This window comes from Bos grunniens, chromosome 9 (assembly GCF_055505025.1).
Source record: "Bos grunniens cultivar Pamir isolate PY7600 chromosome 9, Bosgru_T2T1.0, whole genome shotgun sequence".
Taxonomy (NCBI): domain Eukaryota; kingdom Metazoa; phylum Chordata; class Mammalia; order Artiodactyla; family Bovidae; genus Bos; species Bos grunniens.
This window is the reverse complement of record NC_141173.1, coordinates 97444203-97461283: the sequence shown is the minus strand read 5'-3', so window position 1 is coordinate 97461283 and position 17081 is coordinate 97444203. Positions and strand designations below refer to the sequence as shown.

At 50.2% G+C, this 17081-nt stretch overlaps 1 protein-coding gene across 4 annotated transcripts in view; it reads right to left on the bottom strand.

Moving 5' to 3' along the window:
• SLC22A3 (solute carrier family 22 member 3) overlaps positions 1-15818 on the bottom strand; it is a 99814-nt gene extending 83996 nt beyond the window's left edge. For all 4 annotated transcript variants that reach the window (XM_086318596.1, XM_086318597.1, XM_086318599.1 and 1 more), the window contains exon 1: positions 15355-15818. In XM_086318596.1, the coding sequence (XP_086174722.1) occupies positions 15355-15786 (432 nt within the window). In that variant the 5' untranslated portion in view covers positions 15787-15818. The remainder of the gene's footprint in view (positions 1-15354) is intronic.
• Between the last annotated feature and the right edge of the window lie 1263 nt (positions 15819-17081).

Sequence of the window (17081 nt, the reverse complement as noted above, 5' to 3'; positions counted from 1 at the left end):
CTCTTTGTGACTCTATGGCCTGCCAGGCTCTTCTGTCCATGGGATTCTCCAGATGAGAATACTGGAGTGGGTTGCCATGGCCTCCTCCAGGGGATCTTCCCTATCCAGGGGTCAAACCTGTGTCTTTTGGGTCTCCTGCGTTGGCAGGCGGGTTCTTTACCACTTGTGCCACCTGGGAAGCCCCAGTGTACCTTGTCACATAGTTTAAAAAAAATCACTAATATTAAACAATGTAACCTGGATGATGCAAAATATGTGGTTACTAGACACGTTAACAGACTCTAGCTATTAAAAGCTGCTGCTGCTGCTGCTAAGTCGCTTCAGTTGTGTCCGACTCTGTGCGACCGCATAGACAGCAGCCCACCAGGCCCCGCCGTCCCTGGGATTCTCCAGGCAAGAACACTGGAGTGGGTTGCCATTTCTTCCGCCAATGCATGAAAGTGAAAAGTGAAAGGAAGTTGCTCAGTCATGTCTGATTCTTCGAGACCCCATGGACTGCAGCCTACCAGGCTCCTCCATCCATGGGATTTTCCAGGTAAGAGTACTGGAGTGGGGTGCCATTGCCTTCTCCGTATTAAAAGCTAGGTCAGATGAAATCTTAGTTCCTGTAAATGGAGCAATCGCCTTTTTGATGATTCAGATCAAGGATGGCAATTACAGGTTTCCCATATCCATTCCACCTGCTTTGTGTTCTGACCCTGAACTGGGTGAAGCAGTCCTTTTATGGGAAGACTTTCCAGGCGGGGCGCATGTGGTGCCTGAGGTTTCTATCCCCCCTCCCCAGACTGTCTTCTCTGAACAACGTCCCCTTATTTTCTGACAACTAGTAAAGCAACTTTAGGTAAGAGATCATCAATAAAGTTCTTTCAGGGGCTTCCCTGGTGGTCCAGTGGTTAAGAATCTGCCTTGAAATGCAGGGGACATGGGTTCGATCCCTATTCAGGGAACTAAGACCCGGAACAGCCAAAAAGAGAAAATAAAAACTCTTGCTGGTTCAGACATCAAAAATACCTTTTCCAGCTCTCTCATCCTGCAGCTCATGACAGGGGGTGAGTTACTTAATCCCTCTGCACCTGCCTTCCCCACTCTACAATCAGGGATAACAAACCATGCCTGATGGTGTGTGCAAGGATTAAATGAGCTGACCATTTACTGTATTTTAATGTCATCTGGTCATTTTCTTCTTAGAAGAAAGTTTCTAAGCAGGAAAGTTGTGTCAATAACTCTACGGTTATACATAGTACATTGTTAGTTGCTCAGTCATGTCCAGCTCTTTGGGATCCCATGGACTGTAGCCTGCCAGCCTCCTCTGTCCATGGGATTCTCCAGGCAAGAATACTGGAGTGGGTTGCCATTTCCTCCTCCAGGGGATCTTCCCGACCCAGGGATTGAACCTGAGTCTCCCGCGTTGCAGGCAGATGCTTTACCGTCTGAGCCACCGGGGAAGCCCGTGTAGCACTTTACGGTGTGACTTTTCGTCCTTCCTTGGTGTTAAGTCACGTTCATGGTTTACATTTTAGTGTCTATTCAATGTCAAGAGAACTGGGTTGCTTAATTTATAGAGCAACTTAGCCCAAATTTACCTCAACCCCAATCTGAACCTCAACAGTCACAATTCCTGACCCATTGTCACGGCTCTGCTCTCATTTCTTAGATTTCAGGGGCCAAAGGGAGTCATTCGGTCTTTTCTCTGAGGCCAGGTTCTCATGACAGGACAAGCAAACTGTGACAGTATGAGGCCGTGGCAAACTGTCCCAAAATACGAAGCAAATTTGTCTCCTTGACCCAGCAGAACAGAAGCACGAGCCCCACTGGTGGCCTTCTCCCCAGAGCCTTTTTAGGCAGATGTTTTCTGTCCACGTTTATTGAAAGATTTCTGGTACTTGTGAAGAAAACGCACAATAGAGAGTTTCATATTAGAATGGTACTGTAGTTCTTTTCCAAATCTCTCACACAAGCTGGGGCTGGAGAAGAGGAAGTGGGCAGAGCTGTGGCCCTGCCAGGGAGTACCAGGGGGCCATAACCCGCCCAGACCCACACGGCCCGAGGGAGCTGAAGCAGTGGAGGCTCAGACGTCCTGCCAAAGCGTGTAGCTCCAAGGAGTCTATTGTGGGTCATGTCTTAGTCTTTATAACTGAGCTCCAGCTATACCAGCTCCAGGGAGTGGATCCCTTGGGGCGGGAATCTCACTGTTCTGTCCACCAAAGTCTTCCCTCGGGCATTCCCCGGCCAAAGCTGCCTCTCAGAGTGGACAGAGAGGCCCACGCTCAATATCTGTAACCAGGGAGGGGCAGACAATGGCTATGCATGCGTTCTGTGCATAATCTCCCATCAGAACTCCATAAATGCAATCATTCCCTTTTTTTTGTGAGAACCCGAGCTCGGAAAAGTCTCAATCTAGGAAATCCGCCCATGCTCACACACCTAGTGAGCCTGTGTTCTTAGCCACTCACTTGCCTTAGAGAGAGGCCACACTGAACCAGTTCTGGTCTAAAATTTGATCATTTATTCAATTTTGCAACAATAAATGGTCACTAGCTAACTTTCTACAGCTGATAAATACAAAGGTAGTTTTATTTCATTTTGTAATGCACTTGGTTTGGTTTAAAAATCAAAATTCTTCTGGAAGTGCCCTTTTCTGGTTGTTCAGTTGCTCAGTCATGTCCAACTCTTTGCAACCCCATGGGCTACAGCCTGCCAGGCTCCTCAGTCCATGGGATTCTCCAGGCAAGAATATTGGAGGGGGTTGCCTTGCCCTTCTGCAGGGGATCTTCCAGATCCAAGGATCAAACTCGCATATCTTACGTCTCCTGCATTGGCAGGTAGGTTCTTTACCACTAGTGCCAGCTGGGAAGCCCAAAGTGTTCAGTTCAGTTGTGTCCAACTCTTTGTGACCCTATGGACTGTAGCCCCCCAGGCTCCTCTGTCCATGGGATTCTCCAGGCAAGAATACTGGTGTGGGTAGCCATTTCCTTCTCCATGGGGAAGACCCTGTATATATACATGCTGGACAGGGGATCATGGTCCTCCTACGGCAACGCTGGCTGGTGGACAATAGGTGCCTCAGGTGGGTGTGTTACTACCATTATTACCAAGTAGTTGAGACAGACACAGAAAGAGCAAGCTTCTCTGTGGGAATGGTTCTTGAACAATTTCCTTTACACTCCAGAAACTCTAAAACTTCTCTATTTGATTTTTTAAAATCGATGCCAAAAAAAAAAAAAAAAATCGATGCCAAATTAAATGTGATTACTTTCCATTTTAGTGTTCTCCTCTCCCCCGGATATTTAATACAATTTAATGAACTGTCCACCGTGACTTCCCCATGAGGGTTTGCTTTGAAATCCTCGCTGGAGGACGATGTAAGAGCACTCGTTTCTCAATAAATGTCTCCAAAACATTTCTCTTATTAAAGAAGTAGCCGTATTAAAAGCACACACTGTCTTATCCGTGATCCTGAAACTCCCATAAATGTGCTACCATTGAGCTCAAGAGGTCCTGGGGCCTGGCCTTTCTGCTGGTGTCTGAGAGGCATCAGCTTACAGCATCCGTCCTGGGAGCAAGAGACACACATGTTGTCTTTCATCTTGTGCTGTCGGCCACATGCCGGGTCCAGCTGGCAGAGGCCCCGTGACATCAGATCCACCCTGTGCGTCCGAGGGGCATACGCCACCACTGGGAAAGGCGGCCGAGACATGACGCTGTCAAGCAGAGAGAATGATGAGAGGGCGTGCACTGTGCTCAAGGTGGGGAGCCTTGATCGCAACTGGGAGCGGGCCCACCGACTTCACGTGAGCACCATCCAGACAATGGATGCTCTGGTATCTCCAGGGTTAGGGGGGCGGGGAGTGGTACCCTCAGGCTCCCGAGGAGGTGGGCTCTAACTCCAGAATCTTCATAACACGAAGAGCAAAAGCTTTCAAAGAGCTTGGGAGTCACCAATACCAAACTGTCTCATAGGTCCCCTGTCCGAAGAATCAGGACAACATTCTTCCCTCTGGGCAGCAGGACCTGCTGAGGCCCTGGCTCTATCTAAGTCTTTACATGGGCTTCCCTGGTAAATCGGTTGGCAAAAAATCTGCCTGCAAAGCAGGAGACCCCAGTTTGATTCCTGGGCCAGGAAGATCTGCTGGAGAAGGGATAGGCTGCCCACTCCAGTATTCTTGGGCTTCCCTTGTGGCTCAGCTGGTAGAGTCCGCCTGCAATGCAGGAGACCTGGATTCAATCCCTGGGTTGGGAAGATCCCCTGGAGAAAGGAACGGCTACCCACTCCAGTATTCTGGTCTGGAGAATTCCATGGACTGTATAGTCCATGGGGTCGCAGAGAGTCGGGTACGACTGAGCAACTTTCACTTTCACTACTTGGGTCTCTCACACTGGATACCACGGAGCTAATGGCTTTTCACTGAAAACTGCTATTTAACCAAATCTGTCTCTGTGTTACACAAGCAGTCATAAAATAAGCTTTTCACTTCATAAAAAATAAAATCGTGGTCTATACTACGATACACTACTAACTTGTCTTACAAGAAAAATCAAAGTGTTCTATTTTGATAACTGCTAAAATGCAACCCCCTCCAGTATTCTTGCCTGGACAGTTCCATGGGCAGAGCAGCCTGGCGTGCTGCAGTCCATGGGGTCACAAAAGAGCTGGACACGACTGAGCGACTGAACAACCACGACAATGTAGCTGATGCCAATCCAGGAAGCAAATGTCCCCCGCCCTTTGGAGGAGGAGCACAAGGTGGACGGTTTGCTGCTTCCTGCGTAGGAACCGGAAACGCCCTGCAAGAGGTGCGTCTCTCACCCCTCACCTTATTTGAAGTCTCCAAATTTTGTTCCTGAATCGTTTTCTAAGAAATAAGAAAACATAGTCTGCCACACTTATTTTCGGGTTTTATTACAAATAAATACAAGTTAACCACAAAACCCATAAAAGAAGGCTACTCCCAGTAACCTGTGCCAAGGTTCCCGTGTCTGGGATCAGAGCCCTTTGTACAACACCCACTTCACTGATTTAATCAGAGACTAGGATTCAAGCTTGTAGAAAATATTCTACAGAACCACCACACGCATCTGAGGACTTCTATTTTTCATTTCCCTGATCATAGTTTTTAAAGATAAGTTCTGAATCAGTCGTGCACTTTGAGGGATGTACTTGGTGGGGCCCATACTAGTCATACCATTGAAATGCAAGATTTTCTTGGGAAAAAAAAAATCATTTATTTATTCGTCTTTGTATGGGTCCCTCAACTGCATCCCTCATTGTTTTTCTCTAGTATTATACAAGCATCCACCCCCAAAATTATTAATACTTGGTTTATTACAAGCACAGAACAGTCAGAGCACAGTAATCCTTCAAAAGCCATGTTACCGAACTCACTCGGATAAAAAGTCACGCCAATCATCATTTACTGTGCTTGTGTTATTGTCCTTCTAGAGGGCTACACCGGGAACCTTAAGAAACTTGACTTTTTCCTTACAGAATAGAAGTAAGTTTCCTTTCTTGGCTATAGTTTAAGACAAAAAATGAGGAAAAATGGAAGGTGTTTTATTTTGTTCTGACAGGTGGGCAGTGTTCCCGCACCCCACCCCCGAAGGCCTTGGAGGGCTCAGCTGTGCGCCCTTGAACTGCTGGGAGCCGGCCCCGGGCGCCCCTCGCTGACCTGCACCCGGCACCTGTGCCCGGCTCGGCTGACAACACAGACGGGCCCGAAAGCGCCAGGACAGCTGAGAAAAGCCTACTCTGCATAGTGGACGTCAGCACCTAAAATTATGGCCCCGAGAGCCAGCGGTCCTCCTGCCGCATCCCCCAGTTAAGACTCAGGATGACAGAGACCCTGGCAGACAGGGGTCAGCGGTCAGGCTGCTGTCCCCCTGCTCCAGGAAGTCGGGGGGACTTCCTACAGGACCCCAGCCACCCCGTGATTCACCAGATCCCGTGGGCGTGAGGGAGAGGGAGACCCAAGCCCTAGAGGGTTAAGCTGTGAAGCAGCAGCACTGTACTTAATTAATTATTAATTAAGTTATTAATAAAGTAAGGACCTAGGAATAAATCCAGGGAATCTGTGTATGTGCTTCCTACTGAAAAGTATAAAACATCGTGAATGATATTCAATCACACCTAAGAAAGTTCAGCAACACATCATGTTCAAATGACACCAAATACACCATGTTCAAAAATCAAAATTGTTAAAATGTCCATTTTTCTCTAAATTAACATACAGGATTAGTGCCAAAGTGAAGCAGCACTGTTGCAGGAAAGAGCTTATTATAATCTATGAAGGTCAAGTTCAGGGCTGGCCGAGCCAAAGTTCTAAAAGGGGGCACATTTGTCACTCAATCCCTTCCTCGTTTACTTCTTACTTTAACCAAGATTTTATTAAATGCTATTTGTGATTTCATCACAAATGTTTATTAAATAGTCTCCACCCTCAAGAAAGCTGCAGTCTGATTCAGCACACGGAGAGGGTGGTTGGGCAGAGGAAGGGGACCAGACCCCCCGGGGTTGGGCAGGGAGAGGAGAGGAGGGGAGAAGGAGGTATATTTCTGGGACAGGTAACTCTTCGCTGCATCTTTGGGCTTCCAGGTGGCTCAGACAGTAAAGAATCTGCCTGCCAATGCAGGAGACACAACAGGCGCAGGTTCGATCCCTGGGTTCGGAAGATCCCTGGAGGAGGGCATAGTAACCCATCCTAGTATTCTTGATGGAGAATCCCATGGACAGAGGAGCCTGGAGGGCTACAGTCCGTGGAGTCGCAAAGCGGCAGACACAATTGAACACACACAGCACAGATGCATCTTTACATTAAAAAAAAAAATGCACCAGCCTCAAAAAGAAAGAGGAAAGGTATTTGGAGAAAAGGAAGCGGCATACTCACAGCCCAGGGAGGACAACCAGGCATGTCCTGGAGGGGCTGCAGGAAGGAAGCCTGCAGAGGAGGGGGCCTGCAGGGCCCTTGGACAAGGTCATGGTGACCTTGTATACAGACCAAAGCGGGGACCGTCTTGAAGGAACCAGCTTCCCTACCATTGCACCAGGTGCCGGCAGCCTCTAAGAAACACAACAAAATGTGTATTTGTCAGGGGAGGCTCAAACCACTCCCCAAATCTCGGTGGCTTCACATAAGACAGTTTACATTCCACAGTCTCACGAAGAGGAGATAAAGGGGAGGAAGATAGGGGCTCCTCTTCCTGCAGGCTTCAAGATCTGCACCCCATCCCGTTAAGGACCTGGCCCTCTCTGGGGGCCCTGGCATTCTCTGCACGCAGATGAGGGGAGGAAGGAAGAGGGGAGACTGCGAGGAGGAAGGTTTTCCTGCCTCCAGGTATGTGTTTCTCTCAACATCACTGACCAGAACTCCATCACAGGACCACCTCCACCCCGAGCTGCAAGGGGAGCTGGGAAATACAGCTTTGCTGTGCATCTCATCGGAAAAGGACACGGTACTCTCGGCCTCAGTGGAAATCAGTGCCCGTTAACATAAAAGGTAAGTTTATTAGTGATGTATTGCACTTAACCAGAGGCCAGCAAGCTACAGCTCCAGGGCCAAGTCTGAACCAGCATCTATCTCCTCTCTCCCTCCCCCACCCCTATCCAGCTCAAGACTCTATAAGTTAACAGGATCCAATTTTCGAGCATCCCTTAGGGCCAGGCACGGTGATAGGCACTCTACATGTGTATGGCGGGGCAATCACTAAGGAAAGTGTTACTGGGTGTGTGTGTGTGTTAGTCGCTCAGTCATGTCCAACTCTGTGCGACCCCATAGACTGTAACCTGCCAGGCTCCTCTGTCCATGGAATTCTCCAGGCAAGAATACTGGAATGGGTTGCCATTTCCTTCTCCAGGGGATCTTCCTGATCCAGGGATTGAACCCAGGTCTCCACCACTGCAGGCAGCTTCCTTACCATCTGAGCTACAGGGAAATTTCTTGTGTGTGTGTGTGGCACTGGGCAGCTTATAGGATATTACTTCCCCAACCAGGGACTGAAGCTGGGCTAAGGCAGTGAAAGCACCAAGTTCTAACCACTGGACTGCAAGGGAATTCCTAATTACGTCCTTTCTAGAGCTGAGGAAACTGAGGCTCAGGCAGGTTCTGCGATTTGTCCTTAAAAGTGGAAACATGGAGCAGCTGGGCTTTAGGCTGAGATCTCTCTGACCCCAAAGGACAGGGATGTTCTTTCCATTATATCAGGGTGGCCAAAAAGTTCGCTTGGGTTTTTCCATGCGATGTTACAGAAAACCGCCTTATGCCTAGGGTCTTTAACCCGTACATAACAAAGTACAGACATCCATGCCTTATCTGTTGGCCATCCCCTGTGGCTGCACCCCTGCCTGTGCCCAAAGCCCCACCCCATGGTGCACCAAGATTCCCAGAGAGTGTGGTGCAGCTGTGGGCACCTCATTCCAATCAATTATAGGGTTTTACTGTCAGCTGCCTGTCTCTGGAGACCCCCAAGCTTTCTGCAAGTACACCGCAGCACTTCATCAGATAAAGCGTGGGACTCCCGGTTGAGGAAAGGTCTGCAGAGTGTCTGGGGGAGCTGGCACTCGCTTCAACCACACATAGGCTGTTCCACCCACGAGGATCTTGTCACGGTCCTCATGTGGTTTCGGGGCCACCTGCAAGGGCCTCACACGTGTGTGAACGATGAAGATTCCCGAACACCACTCCCATCTTTTGAGTCCACGTCTGTGGGTGGGTCCCAGGAATATCCATCAGTCACTGATCCGGGGACATTTGAATGACTACAAATAAATAAGGATGAAGGTGAGAGCGTGTGCACATGCAACATTTTCCTCCTCATATATTCTTCTCGGGCTCCTCCTTGTCCCCCGAGGCGGTGGTCAAGGTCAGTGCTTTGATTCAGCCCCAGTCAATCAGAAGAAGGCATCCCTTCACCACACCTGTCACCACTTGCGGCCTTTTGCTATCTCAGGGCAAGTCTCTCTGCCAGGCCCTGAGCTCATGGGAGACTTAGCCATCTTCGTACACCAGCCTAGTCAGCGCTTAGCATATGTTGTTGTTTAGTTGCTAACTCGTGTCTGACTCTTTTGCGACCCCCACAGACTGCATCTCTCCAGGCTCCTCTGTCCATGGGATTCTCCAGGCAAGAATACTGGAGTGGGTTGCCTTTTTCTCCTCCAGGGGATCTTCCCGACTCAGGGATTGAACCTGCGTCTATTATGTCTCCTGCATTGGCAAGGTGGGTTCTTTACCACTGTGCCACCAGGGAGGCCTGCCCAGCATATAGTAAATGCTAAATAAATTTCAATTGAGCTGTCATTGGTAATATAATAAATAAGTTGCCAGAAGAAAGCAGGAGATGAGCTTTTGTGTTCTCATCTCTTTTGGCTCTAGGTTCATACACACATCACTGCATGGACCTGCTTGGCCATTCTGCGGCCAACACCAAGCTGCAGACACACACCGGGATGACTGCTCACTCATTAAGCTCAACCAACACACACACAAATGCCAAACACATAACAAACAACAAGTGAGACATTTGGAACATCTTTGGGGATGTGAATTACCAAATATAAAATACAGAGTTGGGATTCCTTGGTGGCTCAGATGGTAAAGAATCTGCCTACCAATGCAGGGGACCCAGGTTTGATCCCTGGGTCGGGACGATCCCCTGGAGAAGAGAATGGGTACCCACTCCAGTATTCTAGTCATATGTAAAACATTTAAAGAAACCGAAAAACAGAAACACAAAAATGAGCAAACGATAAGAGACTAGCAATACACGACCAGGGATATTTGAAAGATAAAAAATATGACTTTGGTAAATGAAAAAGATAAGGGCTGAAATACAAAACTTCAATGAACGCATTAAACAGCAGATTTGATAGTGCTAATAGAAACATTGTGATGTGGAAGATAAGTCTGAAAAGCTACCTGAACATACAGATACTGAAACGGGAAATATGAGAGAAAGGTTAAGAGTCATGAAGGACAGATAAAGAAGGTTCAACTTAAGTTTAATTAGAATTTCAGAAAGAAAGAGTAGAAACTAAGAAATGAAGAGATAATGGTTGAGAATATTCCAGAACCCGCCAAAGAACTAAAAATTGCAGTTAAAGAAAATACAATTGGTTCATTCAAGAGCTATTTACTGAATGCCTACTATATGCCAGGGACCTTTTAGAAGCAATGTATACTAAACTAGATAAATACAAAAAATACCCACCTAGACACAACCCAAGAGAAAAGGACAATTAGACTAACAACAGGCTTTTCAAAAGCAAAAATGAGAGCTACGAGGCAGAGTTCACATCCTGAAAGGGCTGCTGCTGCTGCTGCTGCTAAGTCACTTTAGTCGTGTCTGACTCTGTGGGACCGCATAGATGGCAGCCCACCAGGCTCTGCCGTCCCTGGGATTCTCCAGGCAAGAACACTGGAGTGGGTTGCCATTTCCTTCTCCAATGCATGAAAGTGAAACGTGAAAGTGAAGTCACTCAGTCATGTCCGACTATTAGCGACCCCATGGACTGCAGCCTACCAGGCTCCTCTGTCCGTGGGATTTTCCAGGCAAGAGTAGTGGAGTGGGGTGCCATTGCCTTCTCTGCCTGAAAGGGCTAAGGAAAAATAACTGGCAAAATAACACTATTTACCTGGCAGAACTATCTTTCAAGAATAATGGTGAAATGACATTTTCATAGAAACAAAAGTGGAGAACATTCACCATCAAGAGATACAAACTAAATAAAAATGTTTTAAAGATGTACATGAAAAAAAAGCAGGGAAAGTGAAACGGCATGGAATGATGAGTAGACGAGGGCAAGTGTGAACCAAACATACATGATTTGCACAAAATCCATAAATTAACAATGAAAGAACAAACCTAGAATATTGGTTACTAATGCCTGTGATACAGGAGGGACTGAATCAAAGTGTTTAAGATCCCAGATTGTTTAGGAGAAGGTTGCAGTATTCAATTTGGACTCAGTTAAGTAAACTTGGTAAAATTTCAGGGATAACCACTGAAAGAATTGAAATGAAGAATCTAAATTCTACAACAAGGACCTACCGTACAGCACATGGAACTATATTCAATATCCTGTGGTAGGCTACAATGGAAAAGAATATGAAAAAGAATTTAAGTGCTTCCCTGGTGGCTCAGACGGTAAAGCGTCTGCCTGCAATGTGGGAGACCCAGGTTCGACCCCTGGGTCGTGAAGATCCCCTGGAGAAGGCAATGGCGATCCACTCCAGCACTCTTGCCTGGAAAATCCCACGGACAGAGGAGCCTGATAGGCTACAAGGCTACAGTCCATGGGGTCGCAAAGAGTCAGACACGACTGAATGACTTCACTTCACTTCACTTCACATGTATAACTGAATCACTTTGCTGTACAGTAGAAATTCCTTGTAAATTAAGTATATACCAATAAAATAACTTTTTATTTATATTAAAAAATATAATGAAACTAAAAAGAAATAAAAAAGGAGAAATATAAAATGAACAGTGCCACAGTTGATCCTTTGAAGTAATAACAAAATAGATGCTCTGGTGAGGTTGATTCAGAGAAAAAATAGGGAAGGCACACATCATGTTAAAAATAAAAACAATAGAAAAGTAAGACCTTCCCCAAGGGCCCAGAGCAAATCAGAAACTCAGCTCGGAATAAACCGGGAGCCTGGCTAACCTCCACTCTCCGGTATTCACAGCAGCGCGTCTCCACACTGGTGGGACAGCAAGGACCAGACACTCATGGCTCTAATCTCTGAGGTTGGGCGCCTGTCCTGGGATGGATGCGCAAGAAGCAGAGCAGAGACAGAGAAACACCAGGGCAGCCCCCAAGATCAAAGCAGGCTCCGCTTTCTTCAGTGAGGCAGCCACTGCCCTCAGATTTACTTTCATGTTTTATGTGTGGGAGAAAGAATAATCTAGAAAGGGCAATTCAATCTGTTTTTAATGGTGCTCTGAAGCCTTGATCCTAGTTCGAGAGGAATGCCCACCAAGCAAGTATTTCAAAGTCTCAACATCAGTTTCAAAGACTTACTCCCTGGGGAAGAAACTGAAATATTTGGCTGGCGAGGGCCTGGACTTGTCCGCAACACATGATGCTTTCTTCCGCCCAGTGTCTGGCAACCAGATAAGGCTGAGATTCAGATACTGGAAAAGTTTGCGCTGAGGACCTTCAATGTAGGTGAAAAACCCACTGCATCGCCTAGAGCAGGATAAACAGGAGGGAGAGCTGGACTAAAACAGCCCTGCACTTGGCACTGACTCCTGACTTCACTCCTTGGCGCCTGTTTCACTTTGGAAGATGAAGAAAGGGATGGCTGAGGTTGAAGTGCCCATTCTGCAGCGTTCACGCGGGGAGCACAGACAGCCATTCCCACGACAGGGAAGACAGCCGCCCCATCTGCATCGTATCATGTTCCCGACACAGCGAAACGAAACAAAATGATACGCTGGTCAGTGGAGACCAGGATAGTAACTAGTAAACAGGGACGTTCAACAAGATTTCTTGCAGGTTCTGAAGTGTGAGCAATCCGGGATCGTGTTGCTTGGACCCGTTCCAAGGACTCCGAGCGCTGCCTGGCCCAAAGGAGACTGATTCACAATCAAGACCCCCTGGATCCAGACCCAACTTGGCTACGTGGAAGGTCTGGGACCCTGGGAGGTCCCTTCATATTCTCTTGCCTCAGGCTCCCCTTCTGCAAAGATGGGACAATGCTCTCTTTCCCGCAATGGTGCAAGGATTAAATATGACAGCCATAGGGGGTCATTCTGGAATCTGAGCTCCCCTTCCACCTTCTAAGCTCTCCCAATTCACCCTCCCTTTCCATGATTAATACAATAGATTTTTAAGTCCTTGAAAACACACTGTGTACACGGTGTGAGTCAGAGATAGAACTATAGTTCCTTTCATCACTCTGATAGAATATGAAAAATAAATCCTAATTGGACCACATGCAAAACCAAAGACAGCTGTGTATTAGCAGTGAAGAACTCTAAGAGGGAAGGAATTGTTCTAGATGCTGAACCTCCTGAACAGACTGAGGGCTTCCTCTCAAGAATCAAAACACTAAAAACAAACTAGAAGAAGCAAACAGTTTTGGACCAAAAGAGAAGGAAAAATAATCTCTAATATATTTCCAAAACTTGTCAGAGGCCTTAAGAGAGGATTCTGGATAACATTTTCGTTTTCCTTGAAGATTTTTGTCATTGTGCTGATCACACTGAGAATAGCCATCCAGTGATGTCACTGATGGTGCTGGTAGGACTACAAAGGGCTGAATCCAACCCCTGATACTATAGACGAGAATGCTAAGCCCCGAGAGGTCAAGCAATCCACCCAAGCCACACAGCCACCTGGATGCAGTCCCAGGTCCTGATGTGCAGTGCTCTCATCTTCCACAGTGCCTTTTTGAGCATCGTAAGACTTCATAACCTCTTTTGAAATAACCCTGGAAGGCTTGAGACAAGCCTGGGAGTCCAGAATAAGGCATCTGAGGTTAGATATCACAACGTCTCTCTTCTCTGATGTGCATGGGTCATGTGTTCAGGGAAACCCCCCTGCAGTGTGTGTGCCTTTTGCTTTTAAGGCTCATTTTTCATTCTTCATTTGAGATTCATGTATTCAAGAATCAGGTGTCTACTCTCCAAGGGGCATCTGCTGGTTTGCTTGGAAAGTAGCATTAAGCAGTCATGCTGGATGCAATAGAAGCAGCCACTTTGGATGCAACTCGAAGGAAGTACTGGTGATAATACCCTTTCCCACGGCCATACATTTCAAGAGTGAAATCCGTAACACCATCAGCCTATAAAGCAAGTCCTGATGGTGACCCACAAATTAGGTAGAAATTAAAGCATCCCAGACACACACTGATATGGCCTGGCCGGGGTTTGATCTCTATAGCTCTTAGCAGAGGACTTTACACAGTGTGTTCACACACAGAGCATGCATAACCTCAAAGATCGACAACCCCAACACCAGAAAGATGTGGTCACCCAACCAAAGAACACCGTTAACAGGCAGAAGAGGCACTGCAAACCCTGAAGCCAGTGTTTTCCCCCATTATTCAAAGAGGTCCTTAAACACTCCTCCTGACAATCAATTAAAGACATTTCCCCCCCCCCCAAATTGCCTGGGCACATTCAATCATTTGTTAGAAATTCAATTGATCTGTGATTGCAAACAAAGTTCAGTAAAACTGCTCATCCCATCCACCCAAGCTCAGTGGGTCCCTGAGGTTAGAGCCAACCAAGATAAAGATGCAAACTGCCAGACCAGGGTAGAGACAGTCCTGCCACCAGGGGAGAGGGCACCTAACCTGCAATGCCCTGCTTCCTTGTGAAAGTGAAGTCGCTCGGTCGTATCCAACTCTTTGCAACCCAGACGTACCCAAAGAACCTGTGGAGACTGCCAGCACCAGCTACCCCAACCGTGAGGAGTGCCCCCAACCGGCCCCCAGCAGCCACCCACAGTACGTGGGGTGTTCACTCTGCATGCTTTGGGGGGCGGATTTTTTTTTTAATTCAAAACCTCAGCTTTCCCAACTTCTCTCAAATGTTGCTCTTTGCCCCAAAGGAGTTTTACCAAAATCATGCTCCCAGGATAGCCTCGACCTTTGTCCTTTTGCATTTCAGATAATCACGTGGGTGGCTCTGCCTTCAAACTTAGATTTCTCCTTTTTTTGCCGGCTGGAGACCACCAGCCGGCTCCGTGTCGCTCGCCCCAGACTCTGAGGTTCTCTACCCGCACGTCCACACGTCCCTTCCGACTACTTGCTCACACACAGCTCAGAGATAACGCGCATCCCATTGGATGCTCGGATCCCCAAGAAGGCGTGAGCGAAGTATCTTAGCCCTCGGCTTCTAGGGCAGTTTTCGTTCACCCTTGCAACCAAAGCTGCTGCTGCTAAGTCGCTTCAGTCGTGTCCGACTCTGTGCGACCCTACAGACGGCAGCCCACCAGGCTCCGCCGTTCCTGGGATTCTCCAGGCAAGAACACTTGAGTGGGTTGCCATTTCCTTCTCCAATGCATGAAAGCACCTCTCCATTAACACGGAATTCTCCAGGCCAGTAGCCTTTCCCTTCTCCAGAGATTCTTCTCAACTCAGGGATCGAACCCAGGTGGTCCCACATTGCAGGCGGATTCTTTACCTGCTGAACCAGGGAAGCCCCGTCAATTCCCTAGCAGAGGGGGAAGAAAAGCCACAACCCCGGGGCGGGCAGTTGCGACGCAGCCCTTCCGAGTGCAGGATGAAGCAGGCGGGGGCCCGGAGGTAACCGACTGGTCTCAGCCTCCGCGCACCGTCCCGGCGGCCGGCTTGCTGGGCTCCCGGCCTCCGCGGGGATCCGCGCGCCGCCCGCCGCCGCCGGGCCCCTTACCTCGCTGACGATGGTCGAGTGGGCCTGGGCGTACCGCCAGCCGTCCCGGCACTGCACGAGCGGCGCGGAGCGGTTGGGGAAGGCGGCGAGCGGGTCGGCGCAGCTCAGCGCGCCGGGGGCGGCGCTGGCGTTGGCCGCCTCCAGGAGGTAGCGCTGGCAGCGGCCGTCGCCGCGGCCCTCGGGGGACGCGGGGCCGGGGGACGCGGGCGCCGTGCGGTTCCACTCCTCCTCGGGGCTCCAGCCGCAGCGCTCGGCCAGCGCGGCGGCGCTCGGCCCGCGGCACCAGTAGCGGTCGGGCCGGCTGCCCAGGAAGACCACGCCGACGAAGAGGAAGGCGAAGGTGACGCCCGTTAGGCACAGCAGCAGGAACACGCGCCGCTGGAAGCGCCCGAACTCGCCGGCCCGCTGCAGCGCCTCGTCGAAGGACGGCATGGTGCGCTCGCCCGCCTCCCCCGAGCGCGTCTGCCGCCCGCCGCCCCGGGCCGCCGAGTGACCCGCCGGCCGGCCGGCCGCCTCCTCCGCCCCGGCCGCCTCCCCCGCGCTCCCCGCCTCACGCCCCTGGGCGCCGCGCCAGCGGACGGCGCTCCTCGGGCCCCGGGGCCCCCGCTTCTCGCCCCCGGGGGCGTGGGGAGTAGGGGGGCGTCCGCGGAGGTCCGGGCCGAGCTCCCCCGGGGGACGCCGCCGCGGGGCCGGGGTGGGCGCGCGGCCGGGCCCGGGTGGCGCGGCCTGGCGGAGCGCCACCGCGCGCCGGGGACCCGGCCCAAGACTGCGAGTGACGCGCGCAGCCTTCCCGGGCTGGCGCGCGGCTCCATTCGGTCCCTGCCAGCAGCCCGGTCCGCGGGCGGGCCTGGGTCGGGCTTCCAGACAAGGAAGTTCCAGGGCCACCTAACGACTCCCGGGCTCCTGGAACTCGCTTCTCGAGGGTCCCGGCTGCAACCTGGTGGAGGGACCGAGGACGCCCGCGCTCCGGGTCCCACTCCTGTGACCCGGGGAGCACCACCCCCCCCCCCCCCCCCAGGCCTCGTCCTCTCGGTGCAGAGCCGCCCCGCGCGACCCCGAGGCCGGGCAGCCAGGTCCCAGAATAGTGAACCGATTGCAGAACTTGGACTCCGCGAGGTTAGATTTTTGGCGACATCTCAGATATTGTCCACCTTTCAAAAGGAGCAGCTGGGCAGCCCACAGAGGCTGAGCGTCTTGTGCAGAGTCCTGGAGTTCCAAGTGAGAAGGGACCTCAGACGCTTACAGGTTGCTTTAGCCAAGGCCTCTTCTCTGCCTGAAACCGCCTGAAAAAGCGTGCTTGCTGACTGCTTTGAAAGGCTGTTTTTAGCTTCCTGACTTTTCTCGCAAGGGTTGGCAGAGCTGCGTCCGGTCTAGGGTCCGGGCCTCTGCTAGGCGCCGAAGCGCTCCGATGCCTCCCCGGGCGGGTGAGAAGCCCCTTCTAGGCTGCAGCCTTCGCGTGTGCGGACCACACTGCGCTGTTAGCAGCCCCCGGCCTGCCCTGGCCTAGCCTCCCCCTTCTTGAGAATTTTCCAGCTCTCTCCCCAGACCCCCATCCCAGCTGTCCAAAAAGCTTCTACCCTTAGGTTTCTTTACTCGGAGGGCGGAGAAGCTGGTAGACTGCAGGCTGACTTTTTTCTTTTTCTTTTTTTAATCCAGAATCAGGACAGGAGCCAGCCTGGCTGTTTCACCAGCTTGTGACCTTGGGCACCTTACTTGGCCAGTCCAGT